This window comes from Neocloeon triangulifer, unplaced genomic scaffold (assembly GCF_031216515.1).
Source record: "Neocloeon triangulifer isolate White Clay Creek 2 clone unplaced genomic scaffold, ASM3121651v1 ptg000017l, whole genome shotgun sequence".
Taxonomy (NCBI): Eukaryota; Metazoa; Arthropoda; class Insecta; order Ephemeroptera; family Baetidae; genus Neocloeon; species Neocloeon triangulifer.
This window is the reverse complement of record NW_026775559.1, coordinates 5,462,316-5,477,238: the sequence shown is the minus strand read 5'-3', so window position 1 is coordinate 5,477,238 and position 14,923 is coordinate 5,462,316. Positions and strand designations below refer to the sequence as shown.

The window sequence follows — 14,923 nt, the reverse complement described above, 5'->3', positions numbered from 1 at the left end:
GAATAAGAGATATTACAAATTTTGATTTGGAAAGTTGTTCAAAAATAGACAGGAAAAAGGTCTTTTCATTTTAAGATTTATTCCTTTCTTGAATTGAGAAAAAAAAATTGATAAAACTTCAACAATTTTGTGATAAATAATTTCAGCATTTTTCTTAACTGATCCAATATTTAGTTTTCAAAACAATCAGGCCACTTATTAAAATAAACATAATACAGTTAAAAATATCTAAAATATTTTTTCCCTGTGCTTATTTTCTAGCCTTCAGAAAAAACTTGCATTTTTTTAATCTTTTAATGTTTAACCGGTGGATTTTCCTTTACCATTTTTTTCAGGCCTAAATTTGGGAACCTACCATAAAAAAAAACTTTCATCAAGAGAGCGGTTGATTTTCAAAATCCAGAGTTTCTTTTTCTAAAGTTTTCTACTTCTTTCTAGATTCTGTATGAACCATGATCTTGTTTTTAAGGGTTGAATTTTTAACCTTTAACTTCCGAATTTTGAAATAAACTCTAAATCTTTGCATTCAATAATAACCATAAGAATTTCTCTGCGGCAGAATGAAATATGGCTATGCTGGCAGACCTTTGTGCGCAGAAAGATGGGTGTAATCATCTGGGATCAGGCGAGAGTCGACGTGCGTCGTTTGCTCAAAAGCGGCGTCTCTAGATTGCACCCCAAACACAATTTTGCACTTCCCGGATTACGAAACGTGCGTGAAATTCGTTTTCGGTTCAGAAATTTTACTACTCCTGGCAAGGATGCACTAAAATCCGAAATCGTCCCATAACACGAGACGCATGCACACATTTTATAGTTTTGATTTACTATTGCGGATGAATCGGTGTTTTATTGGCGGTAATTCGTGTTTGATTTATTTATTTTTCTCGTCTCCTGCAATAAATATGCCAGCTCGCTAATAACATTGCCCCTCTTTTGTTTCCCCAGAGCCTGGAACGCAAATTCAATACATGGAGGCACCTTTGAATGCATGCAGGAAATTCATTTGCTTTATTGGTACACACCATGCATCGTAAAAGGCCGACGTGCCTTTTGCTCGCTCGCCGGTCCGCTTTGTAAACTCACCTTTGCCGACTACGTTTTCAATGCTTGAAAAATAATTTAGACCGAATGTGTAATTTCAACTACAGCACAAAACCATTAGAGCGTGGTGCAGAATTACTGCCAATTATAAGAGCCGCTGCTGGAAATGTTTACGACGCGGATTTAAATTTACGATCTGTTTTCCCGTCTGCTCGCGGAAAGGAGAGTTTGTCGGTCGTCCTGAGTGGCTGCGTGACAGAATTTTCAAATACGCCAATAAAGAATCTGGCAACCTTAAATATTTCTTGATCAACATGCAAATGAATTAAATTGCAAGTTTATAGAGTTTTGAACTTGTTATTTAAACTACTTTACTCCAACTTGAGAATACTTGATTTAGTATTGCAGCAACAGATTTTTTCGTCACTAACAGAAAAAAATTACTACCAATTTTCCGCGCGCAAGGACGTCTTCCTGCATGCAATAGCAAAGTGAAAATGCTCAAGTGGAGGAAAAGTTGAAAGCCGCAGTTAGCAACAGAGAGTCCAATTGTGGATTGAAATATCCGTTCAATAGACATTCCCTCTTTCCTTTTTATAGGGGTGACCTTATTCTTATTAAATGTTCAGTCTGGGAATGGATAGCAATCGCATGAGGGTCTGCGTGAGGGAAATTTTTCATGCTCGTTGCGCATTTTCTTTCACTCGATACAACGGAGAATTGTGCCAACGACGCCGATTTTATTTAGCGCATTTCTTGCATACTCTACACCGATCGATGCCCATTGGAAACAAACGTTCCGAAACGAAGCTGATAAAAATTCTGAAATGACCATTCAGAATTCTACTCCCTGCGCTCTCATGAATTATTGATCTAAATAAGAAAATACTTGTTTAAAAAAAAACATTTAATTTAATAAATTGTCCACCATCGCATTTAACTAATTAGTTTCTGTTGATGTCCACAGGCGGGGGAGATAAGAAGTTCGGCGACAGATGCGAGAGTTCATCGGAATGCGGGGTAAGGGGTGGTTTTTGCGACCCATCCAAGAAGACCTGCCAGTGCAAGCCAGAATTTCAAGTCACTAATCACATAGACAGATGCGGCAGAGGTGAGTAAAAAGTTGCTTCAAGTTTATTACAAATTGTGTTTTTGCTCAACATATGCATGCAGACACGGGCAATTTATTTCCTTTCCGGAAACGAGTTATTTTTCAAGAGTCCGCTCCTTTCCAGATCAAAAGTCCGTCAGCAATCACGTTCTCTTTCCTTTCATGCGGAGCTCGCAAAGCAATGCCCTCGAGTACACGATCAAGTGAAAAGTCAGACTTATATAACACACCCTTTGCTGTTCTGTCGATCACGTTCTGCTCTGTATGTGTATTCACTCAAAAATATTTTAGTAATTGGTGCATTGGACTTACATAACAACAAGGTAAAAAGAAAATGATTTTCTGACATAATTTGCTGAAATCGATCATTTCCTTGAAATTACACTTTTCTTCTACGAATTCATCTTTAATGTTTAGAGCCAAAACAAAATAATTTTATAAAAACTTTATCTGAAACTACCTTTTCATGAGTTCGCTAAATCTTAACTTTGATAAACTTGAATAAAAAACCGGCTGGGCCCTTCTTTGCCCTAATTTTTTAAATCTTAATTTCAAGTGATAAAAATTGCAATAAATCTCTTTCAAAGGAATTTGCTTAAATCTTTATCTTTTAATTTGAAAATGGAAAATTTTCAATTTGTAATATTCACTTATACTGTGGAAATGTGAAAATTACATTTTCGTCGCTGATGAAAATTATTAAATCAAAGCCAGATTTCAATTCGTGCCACCAGAAATTAATTATTAACTACATCAATCTTATCAAAACTGGTGATTGCAAACAAAATTAGTTTATTTCAATAATATTGCCAAGAGATTGTAAGTATTTTTCTGATATTAAATTTTATGACATATAATGAACAATAATTATAAACTTCAATGTTTTCTAAAAATTGTATCTGATTGTTTTGCATTCACATTAAAATCTTATAATGCGTTTGTAATCCTTTGTAATTTACAAGCTCCCTTTCATGTATGTTAAACCAATAATAGATCTAAACTTTATACATCAGATGAGTTAACAGACAAGTTCTAACTTCAGTCTGAATAGAGGACCGCGCTTTTAAGCCTTGTAATCCCAGTCTTGTAATGAACGTCAGCGAACATGTAAACTTTGAAACATATCAAAGAACGGAATCTACGCAAAGTTTGAGTGCCTTTAATTAAAACGCAGAGTCTCGAGCCCGCCTTCAATTTGTTTTGCACAGGCGAATTGCACAAATTTTGGTGCCGAATGCGACGAAACTTGATCCCCGGGTTCGATTAAATGCAAATGGAGGTGCGTGCCGATGCCAAGCTCGGATAAAAGCGCGCGCTTATTGCTTTAATTACATGAGTGGGTGGTGCGCTCGGCTGCTGCCGGGATTAATACATAAAATATCAGCCGTCCAACCAAATTGGCTCACCGTGAAGGCCGCCTGGCGATGCTTTACAATTTCCGGCACGGATGATTACCCAAACCAGGCATGCATAATCCATCCCGCTTTTGATCTCGTTACCGTCGGATCCCTTGTAGTTTGCAAACCGACTGTCATTATTGCATTGCGTCACTCCCGCTAATTGTTCGGGTCTTAACTTGCTTTGAGCTTTGCAGACTTTGGTCCGCGGTGTGCGTCACGTGGATCAGTTTCAATTAGAGCGAAAGCGAATTGTTAGAATTTTAAGTATAAAATCTGAATTTGTCAGATTCAAATCTATTAATTTTTAAATTATTAAAAATTATTTAAAAAGTTATTAAAAAAACAAAATTGATTCTATAATGATCTTTAAATGAATTATTACATGATATTTGCGGAGTAAAAAAAAATCGTCACTATCTTGAAATTTTTAAACAAGTCTATAATAAAATTTAAGTACATCATGCTGGATCTTTTTGCTTATCAGAAATTAAAATCAATGAATAAAAAATTTAAAAAGAAGCAAACCCAAAGAAAATGTAATCAAATTTTTTTATGGCTAATTTGGTTGAAAGAAAGGTGGTTTTTTTCTTGGCTGAAAGCTTTTGCAACCACGGCGTAGCTCGGAGAAATAAAACCCAAGCCCATCCATTACGGAAAGCATCTCTTTTCTCTTTCGCCCAGCAGCAATCAATTTAATCTCGTACTTGTCTTGTTTCTTTAAAAAGCTCACTTTCGCACGCCTTGCGGCGTCGTATCTTTTAACTAGTTGTTTTCATCCAGACTCGCAGACTAGACAAGGGTGGAATCATCCACATTGTCGATCAATACAAAGACCCTTCCTAATGACATAAATGACACTCGCGGTGAAAATGTAGGTGGCAACTTTGGACCAACTGCTGATTCAATTAAATTTATTCAGCGGACGCTACGCAATTTACCCGATTGATACGCAAATGACCTGGCTGATGATCCAATTTGCAAGCCCAATTACCAGACCGGCTCGGCCGCTCGGTGGTTTGCAGGTTGTGCAGATCTGTATAGATTCGAAACAAGCAGCGGTAGCACGCAAGACTCGCTCGTTTCCCAAAGTCAAGTGGGGTGCCTGATGCATCAATACATTACAGCTCCTTTGTTGTGCAACTAACAATCAGAAATTGTTCAACGACTGTCAGGTAATTTCACTCTGCTGCATCATTACAAAATCTAAATAAGAGTATAAAAGATTATTTCGTTACAAATTGACAATTTTGGACTCTAATTATGGTCAATTTTAATTAATTTTTTGAATTAAAAGTACGTTTGTTACAATTTTCATACAATAGTAATAATAATAATATTTAAATCAACTTCAACTAGGTTATAAGGTCTTTTAAATAAAATTAATTTGCCAGCCTTTTTCTTAACTCACGCATGACAATCAATGATCAAAAATTTTATAAAAAAAGTCTGGTGGTTTCCTTTTTATATTTCTCAAAGTCAAATAATTATAATAAGTTGATTACACTATAATTTTGTATGTTTTCAATTTGATTTAAAACTACAAAAGTCATTTTTATTTTGTGCTATTTAAAAGCCTCTTATTTTTAATATTCAAATATATTGAAAACGTAAAGGAATAGCAACTGAATCAAATTTCCGCTTGCACCCAATACTACGATATATAATATACACACTTAGCAATATCAATCCACCTGCAGGCTTTTGCGAGACTCAATATCCATTTTGTCGATCATTGTTCAGAATGTGTCACGTAGCAACTCGATTTGCAGGCATAATTGAAAGCTGCCGCGCGATAATGGATGAACCATCCGTGAACCAATAACTTTTGACGAGTTTCAAGCGAGCTCCATTGAATCAATATTCTCGCGCGTTCATATCAACTCTTGCAGTAAATGCGCGCGGAATGAGCTGTAATAATAATTACTGCTGGAACAACGCGCGCCCGACAACGGCGGCGGCGGCATCCTGTTTGGCGACAAGAAATTATTCAAAGTCATCAAACTCGAAGCAGACATGCATGCCAGCCATCCACAGCCGGCTTGTATTATCCAGACCGTTGCGCAAAACTCGTCATAAATTTTATATTAATCTAAACGAAGCACCAAAAGTAACTTTCAAATTCTTATTAAATTTTGAACGTTTTCCTCCGTGAAAAGATTCTAAAAATTGCAGGAATATAAAATTCATAAATTTGATATATTTTCTCTCAAACTTTTCAAACTTTCTTTCTTATAATTATAAAATAAAATAAAACAATCTCTGTTTATTGAAATTTTAATTTGAAAACTTTTGGGAAAATAAATGAAGTTTATGATATCATTGAGAAATCTTAAATATAAAAAGCATCAGCCCATTTTCTTTTTACTTTGAATGTTTCTTTGACGAATGGTCACTGCAAGACTCATAACGTTTTTTGTCATATTTCATGCTAAACCTTAATGCAGAGCTTTTTGTCATATTTTTTTCTGAAATTTGAAAGCCCCCTGTTGAGGTACATTTTTTATACATCTAGAATATTCACTTTCTGACAATACATTTTTCTCCCACCCAAGATTCTCTCATTATTCATCTAATTAATCTTCCGCTGACTGCAGCCATATATTCAGCGAAAAAGGCGAAAGTCAACTCTCGAGTAATTTTTTCCTAATTCCAGCAGGGGTTCGGGCGCTCGCTGGAAAGGAAAATTAAAACTGCCCTGCAATTTACTACCACTAATGGTCAAAAATGCGGCGCCGCTGCCAAAATTCCCAACAGTTACGGAACGATGTTTGGCCCTCTGAGTTGGCAAGGGTGCGCTTTTTCCTTCACTGCCGCACTCCTCGCAGCAAATAAATGTAAACTGGCCCAGAACGAACATATTCGAAACAATAAACAGAGACAGACAGAAAGGAAAGCGGCGCACAAGGATATCGATCGTCCTAATAGAAATATTTGGCCGCGCGGACCGACGGACCGACGGACAGACAACGCGATACACCATTACCTTCTGTTATTGTCCCTCGTGAAATGTTTTATCGCTGCGCGAAAGGCTAATTTCCAGCGGTCTATGTTCACCAGCAGCAGGATTGGGAAAATGGTCTATAATAGATGGTGGTTTTGTTTTTCAGAGGCTGTTAATGCAGCTCATTGCACCTGCAATATGTGCCCATTCATCAATAAAAGATTTGTTGTACATTTTTGCACAGTATAATTTTTTTATGAAAATTACTTTTACTTGTAAATTTAATAAAAAAATGTTATTAATGTAATATTTTTCAAATATTTTTTTGTTAAAATTTATTTTCGTTTTAAATTGTTTCTTATCAATATATTTTTTTTGCATTAATTTTAATTGACAAAATAAATTTTTTAAATATGAAGTAATTTATTTATATGATATTTCATAAATTATTTTACAATGAATAGTGATCAGCATGTAAAAACCGTTATAATGTTTAAAAAGCAAAATATGAAAGACAAAATATTTGTAACGCATTATTAGCAATTAAAATTTATTAATTATTACGATCATTATAGCATAAAATACAGAAAAAGTGAAATAAAATTATGTTTTCAAAAATACACTGCTACTACTTTTGGTATGAAACGGGTAAATTTAATTTAAATTTTATTTATAACCAGTAAACTAGTACACATAAAGCGGTTTTTGATTTAGCGCAACATTAGTGCAAGCGCCATTAGCAGTTTTTCATTCGACCAGGCGACACACATTTCACATTCGATTAAGTTTCCAAAGGTCAGTGGCTGATATTTACAGAACCGCGCAATCAATCACGGCTCGGTTTAAATTTTTATCGTCAACCGACACGGCATGCAAATCGATTTCAAACTACTTATTTCACTTTCCTGTCGCTCGCACAAAAACAAAATAATCGGCTCGAGTAATCTCCAGTCCGTTTGTTGTTTCACCACAAGAGAGAGAGACAACGAAGGCAAACCAAATAATCGTATAATGCCGCAAAACACAACAACAGTCCCGCATACATTTCGTTCCCGCATGCGAATTTTCCATTTTAATATCTCTGAATTTGTATACGCATAAAAGAATTGCGCTGGAAAAGGACAAAGAAGGCCCTTCAAAGAAAAGGTGCGTCTCTCTCGCTTATATTGCCCTTTTCCACTCTAGAAGCTCATATGAAGAATTTTTGGCGTGCCAACATATTGGAGACGCACGCCCCTTGTGTACATTCGCCCAAATATGCTTTTCACAGATTTGTGCTCCCTCGCTCCAAAAATTTCTATGAGGGTTGGTGAAAGTTTGTTTTCATTTCGCTGTTTTATTTCATTCTCAGTCTGCTACGATGAATTTATTTGGCAGAGTGGATTCAAACTCCGCCGGGACCCGTTTTGGGATTAAAGTTTGACTTTGTTTTTTGCCGGCCGTGCACTCTGTAATTTCCTCTCTCGGCGCGTGTCTTGTTGCAAAGAGTTAATTTATTAATGGTGAACAAAGACAGAACGAGCGAGAGCTCTCCTGGAGGCGATAATGAAAAGAGCAAATGTTTGTTTGCACGCGGAAACCTCTGGCAGCAAAACGCTGCTCCTTAATGAAATATTTAAGTTGGTGGAAATTCATATTTCGAGCAATGCTTCCGTGATTTTATTTCGCCCAAGAGAGACTTCTTTATATGAGGTGCGCGTTTCCCTCCTGAGCTCTAGAGCGTATAAATCAAAGATTTACGCTACTGCCAGCGAAAACGTAAAATTTAACTTTTACTTTGTGCCAAGGGAGGTTTTGGCGCTGTCAGGAATAAAAAGTGGCTTTTCTCACTCGGTCACAAAAAAAAGATTGGGTTTGAAAAGATTCAGAAGGCACGGTTGAATGTGTGTGGATAAATTGGGAAATTTATGCTTTCAATGTATATGAACAATCTTAAATTCTTCGTAAAGTCAAAATTCCTCAAAATTATTTTATTTATGAGAAATTTAAAAACTGATGCCACTATAAAAGCTCTCAAATTTCCCCAATGGCAGCCAATGTCTTTTCAAATAAATTGTTTTCAATAGTTGAATGTAAACAATGTGACGTAAAAATTTGGGCAAATAAACAACAACAATAATAATAATGCAAAAAGCTACTAATAGCTGCTAATAAATTAACAAAATCATGAATAATTAATTGTTCAACCTTTATGTATGTGATCCTTAGGTTACAAATAATTCATATGGAGAGCTCTCACAAATATGTAACGATGCTTATTTAAATATAACAAAAATAATTGGAAGATACGGATCATGCTTTGGCGAGCAAATTTTGGAAGTGGTAGTGGCGAAAAAAATTGACCTCGCATAATAGTTTTCACCCTAAAAAAGTATTATGTATTAAAATTTGTCACAAACCTCATCCCTGACCATAAATTTGATAATCACAACACAATATTCAGACAGAGCACAAATTCAAAAACCATTAGGCTCGGAATAAACTGATACTAAATCGTCAAATTTCCATTTGAAACGCTCCTCTTTGACTCTGCGCCACACAATCGGCAGGAAAAATAGCACCGTCGTGGGCAATTACATTCTCATTACGCCAGAGCAGTAAAACCGAAAATGCGTTTTTGTTGATAGCAAAGTGGCGAGTAATTTGCATGTAAATGCGAACCCGCTTTGGCACAGGACTGATGATAGGATGGTGAAAAAATTGGGCGTTGTGTGTCGCCCGGGCCGGCGTCACAGGTGGCGGGCGGACGAGCCTAGCTGCAGGTGATTTTCCCCGAAGAGCGGCTCTTGTTTGTCTACGGAATGGCCTGGAACACGCGCGCGGACGGCAAACAAAGCTCGGCTGAGCCGCCGAGATAAGTGGCAAACAAAACTGTGTACTTTTTTACTGCCGCCGCTGCACCTACAACCTAATTTGTCGTCTGAATTTTTCATCTGTTCCGAGACCGACTTGCCTCGCGCTCCGGTGAATAATTTACTCCCCCGGGCGGTGGATGGATGCGAAGCCAGTGCATATTGTCATCTTAAAAAACAAAAAAGTTACGCAAAGAACTGAGACGCATTTTACTTGCAGAATTCAAAATTTTATTTACCTCTGAAAACTTATTTGAAAAAAAAAATCTAAAAAAAAAATGAAATCATGACAAGGATTATAATTGAATATCTATTTAAAATTTAAACTAAAATTGTTTTCATACTGTAAATGTCATGCTATTTCTGGCTGTCGCAACGCAGGTGATAAAAACCTAGGTAACCCAAAACCGCAATTAATCAACGGCCACGTTCAGTCGATCGCCCGACAAACCGAAATCGGATTACGCGGTGTACTCGATGCCCCACGAACAGTGCACATATTGTGTGTCTCTATAATTTTTTTCCGACAACAAATAATGCTAACCAGCTGGTGCACTTCAATCAGACATTCATTAGCATTTGATGCAGCCGCAAAACAGCGCCGCATAATCGCAAAATTGCTTCTAAGATGAATAATTCATGAATTTTCTTGTGACTTGCAGAGGCGTCCGTGAACGAGAGCTGCTACTTCAACGAGCAATGCGAGAACGTGCTGTACAACACTGAGTGCAGGGACAACCGGTGCGTCTGCAGGTTTGAGATGACCGCCGTCTACAACTCTGACGGCACCGTCAAATGCGTCTGTGAGTACAATCAACATATCTTATCTTAATTTTCGCTATAACTCCTGAAATTTATCTTTTGCACACTAGAGTGATATTGATGAATTGGTGGTAAATGTTTTTATTTTTCAAAAAATATTTTAAAATAATGAAATTTTTGAAAGTTTTGTTAGCGAATTTTTATTCATCAGTTTAAAGTTCAAGTTCAGCCTTTTACAGTGTAACAAAAAATTTGCCAGGGGAAGGAGTGAAAATTTTTAACAATAGATAAATTAAAATATACTTAATTATTACTTTGACATTTATAAAAATAAATTGATGGCATAAGTCTTCATTTTCCAAGTTAAAATTGAAAATAATATAATATTAATAAATAATTTTTGCAACACAAATTATCGATTAAAAATTTTCATATAACCACAGTGAGTTTATAATTCTAATTTGTTACCCTATGGAAAGATCTTAACCAACACCGTGATAGGGGTGTTGACTGTTTCTCATTCTGCTAACAGTAAGCCAGAGGCGACGGGTAGGGCGTGCGGAAAGTAATTGCACTGTTAATAACCGCTCTAGCTTGCTCAGGACGAAAGCAATCTTTTGCCACTCTGCCCTGCAAACAAGCGAAAAATCTTTCTTCGATCGCGCTCGCGGCTCATTGCTCTCTCACATAAAGCGTTTAGACGCAATTTGTTCTGGCGGGGGCTCCATAATTAACGCTGCTCATCACAGCCCGGGCGGGTTAATTGAGGGATGCAATTTTCGCTCGCCGCGTTTTCCAGCAAAAGGCCCTTCAGACTTCTGTTTGGACATTCATTTTTAATTGAGCTCGCGAGCGCCCCGACTGCTGAATTTTTAACTCTGTGGTCGGCGCGCCGTACCTGTGGCCTCTTCTCCCCCCCCCCCCCCCCACCCGCCACTGGCAGGTGTAGCATCCATTTTTTGCATTTCGAATGGTGTTGTAAAATTGGTGCAAAATGGCTGTAGAGGTGCAAATTTTCCAGCAAATAACAGCAACGATGAACCAGATTACAAAAAATAGAGCGAAAATTTTTTTTATCTCTTCGATGAAGTTAAAGAAAATTTATAATTATGTTGACTAATCAAAAAAAATGCCCATTAAAAATTTTGAAATTGAATCAAAATACTAATAATATTTAAGAATTAAAATATACACAAGAGTTTTCATGATGTACAATTTTAATCTGCGTGTACTTTTCACATGAACAAGATAATAAATGTGATACAACCGTCCGAAAAAAAAACGGCAAAAATTTAATTCCACGCATCATGCAAGCTTCTGCAGCCGCATAATATGTTGTTTTTTAATTCCCAACAAAAGACCCGTCGTCTGCAAAACAATAAACTCGGCGCGCCAGTCCGGCTCGTGTTGCGGCTGTGAAAAGAAAAACTAATTTTCCAAATGAGTAGGAAATTGCGCGTGCAATTAAAAAGAGCATGCACGTCGCATTAATCAGCCGTATGGATGAAGGCCCGCGGGAAAAGTGCCTTTTGATATTTTAATAACTTCGCGCCGGTTCCAGAGTAAAATTGGCGAAACGATTAAAGGCAACTTACGTTCTTTTATTTTGAGCGAGAATTAATTACGTCGTTTCTAGGCAAGCGCCTGCCTCTCAAAGAGCGTTTGCCGTTTCGCGAAATGCAAAACGCTGGCAACGAGAAAGGTCAAGAGATGTGCTCCATTTGTTAGAGCAGACGTCGCCGTGCCACTCAGGAGACCGGGAATGAAAATGCGTGCTCTCATTTTTCAGAATTATGCACTCGGTGCGCCCACTTGAGCTTTTTCCCTGTCAAGGGTGTTTTTGCCCCCGTGAATAAATAAACGACGCGAAGCAAAAAAAAAAAAACACAAAAACAGCTCGCGCTGCCACTTTCCCGCGAAAATTGAATGTGAACCCTTGGAGATTTAAGATGCTGGAAGTACTCAACGTGAAAAAAAACTCAACCTCATAGAAAAGGCCAAAGGTTAATTCACCACGCGCACTTTGCGTTTAAAAGTATTTTACAAGACAAAACGAAGGTTTAGTTAAGTTTTAATGATCCTTATTTTTATTCATTTTTCTTGATTTACCATAAAAATCACAACATTTTGGAAATTTATTATTCTAATCTAATAATAAAAATTCAAGTTTAAAGTGGAACCAGAGAACAAAGGTCAAAAGTAAAAGTCTCAAAGACGAGTCAATTTTGTAATTAAAACCAAAGCTTTTTATGTATATAAATTTTACTACCTAATTTTATCTTGTTGCTCACAAATAAAGATAAACATACAGTCCTCCACCAGATTGATATTTTCTATTTTCCAATATACATTTGCTCTCCGCCAGCACTCTCAATCATTTGACTGAAAGCAACTCAAGTGCTCTTGTCACGCCGCATCCAATAAAATTTCCAATTCAAATAACAGCCGACCGTTGATGATCTGTCTCTCTCCCTGTGCACACACATGCACGTCCGCTGATGGCAGCCAGGTTTAATAACGTCGTGCCATTACCACCGAGTGCCTATTGCAGGAATATCCTCTTCTATCCTAGAACCTGAGTGATGGAGTCACGTTTCGTTGCCGCAAGGAATTCGGCCAGGTCGCCATCGAGATGGATAACACGTTCGCTAGAGAGGCCACGTGCACCCATGTGGATGGAGCTACTTGAGCATCAATGCAATGCGAAAAATAAAATCAAGAAAGTTTGAGCTTGCCTCACAAAATAAATTTAAACTTCAATCCAATTTTCTTAACTTAAGAAAAATGAAGAAAAATTGTTTTTTCACTCTAGTTTTTCTACAATTCTGGTTAGAGATACAGAAAATATAATCATTAAATGAAAAAAAAATTATGAAGTAAGATTAAAATTATATTTGATTCCATCATAACTCTCACTATTATTTAGTTGCAAATGATTTTTTTTTACATAAAATGGAAGCTCAAATCTGAATTTACAAAATTAGTCAATAGAACATCCGTATAATTTACAGCAGTTATAGACTTTTATGCAATTCTCTGAAACTCGATTCTGTGTCCGTTCCCAATAAACATTAATATTAGAACACCACTCGGTGCTCAAGTATCGTGACACCATTACAGTTTAATGCAAATTTCCCATTAATGGCGAAACTTTGGATTGCCAACTGATGTCCTGCTTTTCATTTACATTACTTAATGGGCGCATGCAACTTGAGAAGCGTGAGTGTATTTTTGCAAGCAATGGTCGTTCCTGCCGCGGACAGGAATCACCGTTAATGGCATGTGAGTGCACCTCAAAGCTTAATCGATCAGCAATGGTTCGTGCCTGCTCCGCTTGCCAACAGCTTCTCCGCGGTTGGAAAAGAAAAAGGACAGCGAAAGATGCGAGCAAAATCGCCTTCAATTATTGATTCGCAGGAACTTGCCAACGGCGATCATCATCACATGACCTCTAATGACCTCAAATAAAGCCAAATGAAGTGGCGGGCCCTTTACGAACATAAAATAATGATAAAAAAAAAACTCGCGTATAACTAGACCAAAGTAAAGAAAAAAGTCAAATAAAGTCCTTGCTTGCCAAAAATCGTTCAAATAAATATGGAAAAAAACTTGCAGGTGCGTGTTGACGTAGACATAAAAATTCATATCGAGTTCCCAAACAGTGAAGTGGTCGTTTCCCTGTTGTGGAAATCGATTAATAACTTCCTCCCAGTGTGTATATGAGCAATTTTTCTTCCCGAAAGAGCCAAGAGTCCGAGCGTCCATAAATACCAGAACATGATGGGCGACGAAGCTGGAAAGTGATTTAGTGTTCGGAGCCAAGAAGTGCACCCTGAGCAGATTTATGCTCTCGAGTTGCTCAGGGTTTCCCGGCCGGTTCGCGTGTTTTTCGGAGAAAGGCGAGTAAACGGTGCGCGTCACGCAACCGGCCTTTTCTCCTCCGCCCCAATGGTATGAGTATTTATGCCGAAAGACCCGTGCTGCGGTAGAATGCGCCAACGGGACAAGAAGTTGCCGCTTATTTCTGCCCATAATCGTGGGCGTCAAATGTAATAACGCGTCGCTCTCTCAAATGCGTTTTGTGCGTGGAGAATTAATGATGGAACGGATGGTCTCGCGGGCGAGCCGGAAACGACGGTGTTCTCCACAACGCCTCAGATTATAATTGCCCAAATTGATTCCCCAGAGAAGCGAACCGCTCGTGAAAATGCAGCAAACGTGCCGCTTCCGGCGCTCTGGCAAAGTTGTTCTCAAAGTTTCTGCAATTTATGTTGAGGGTGATTCAATTTTGGCGTCAGAATGGATGAAAGGGAACATATTTACGGGGAAAGTTTGAAAATTTCCCCAGCAACACTGACTGACATACAAAAGGCACACGGTCATTAATATTGCCGTTAAGTGCAAGGATAATTTATTTTATTTGTAACAAAAATCTATTGAATCAATAAAATATATTAGGAAAAATATTGCCTGAGTTTTTTATGCTGTTAAAAATTTAAGTTCTTCATGAAAATTTGTGAAAATTAAATTTTTTAACGAGTGATTCAGGAAAAGTTTGCATAATTTTCACATAAACAGGTTGTTTAAAATCTAAAAGAAATTCTTTCATTATTTTGCAAAATATTTGTGAAATCGGCCAAAATATGACAATCCCTTTTAACATCAAATTATTTTTATTAATATTTTCCTTTTTTTTTTAAATTATAATTATTTGATTTATACCTGAAAATGTGCTAAATTTATATGATGCTGCAAAATGCTTATTATTTAGCTGGGAGGAAAACAATCTAAATTTCCACCTGTTATAAAAAAA

The 14,923-nt window shown here is 37.2% G+C and overlaps 1 protein-coding gene across 1 annotated transcript in view; it reads left to right on the top strand.

The window, feature by feature from the left end:
* Nucleotides 1-14,923, top strand: part of LOC132203343 (uncharacterized) — a 50,960-nt gene that overhangs the window by 19,641 nt on the left and 16,396 nt on the right. Inside the window, exons 2-3 of the mRNA XM_059631057.1 lie at nt 2,012-2,155; nt 10,011-10,151. Of these exons, the coding sequence (XP_059487040.1) occupies nt 2,012-2,155; nt 10,011-10,151 (285 nt within the window). The remainder of the gene's footprint in view (nt 1-2,011; nt 2,156-10,010; nt 10,152-14,923) is intronic.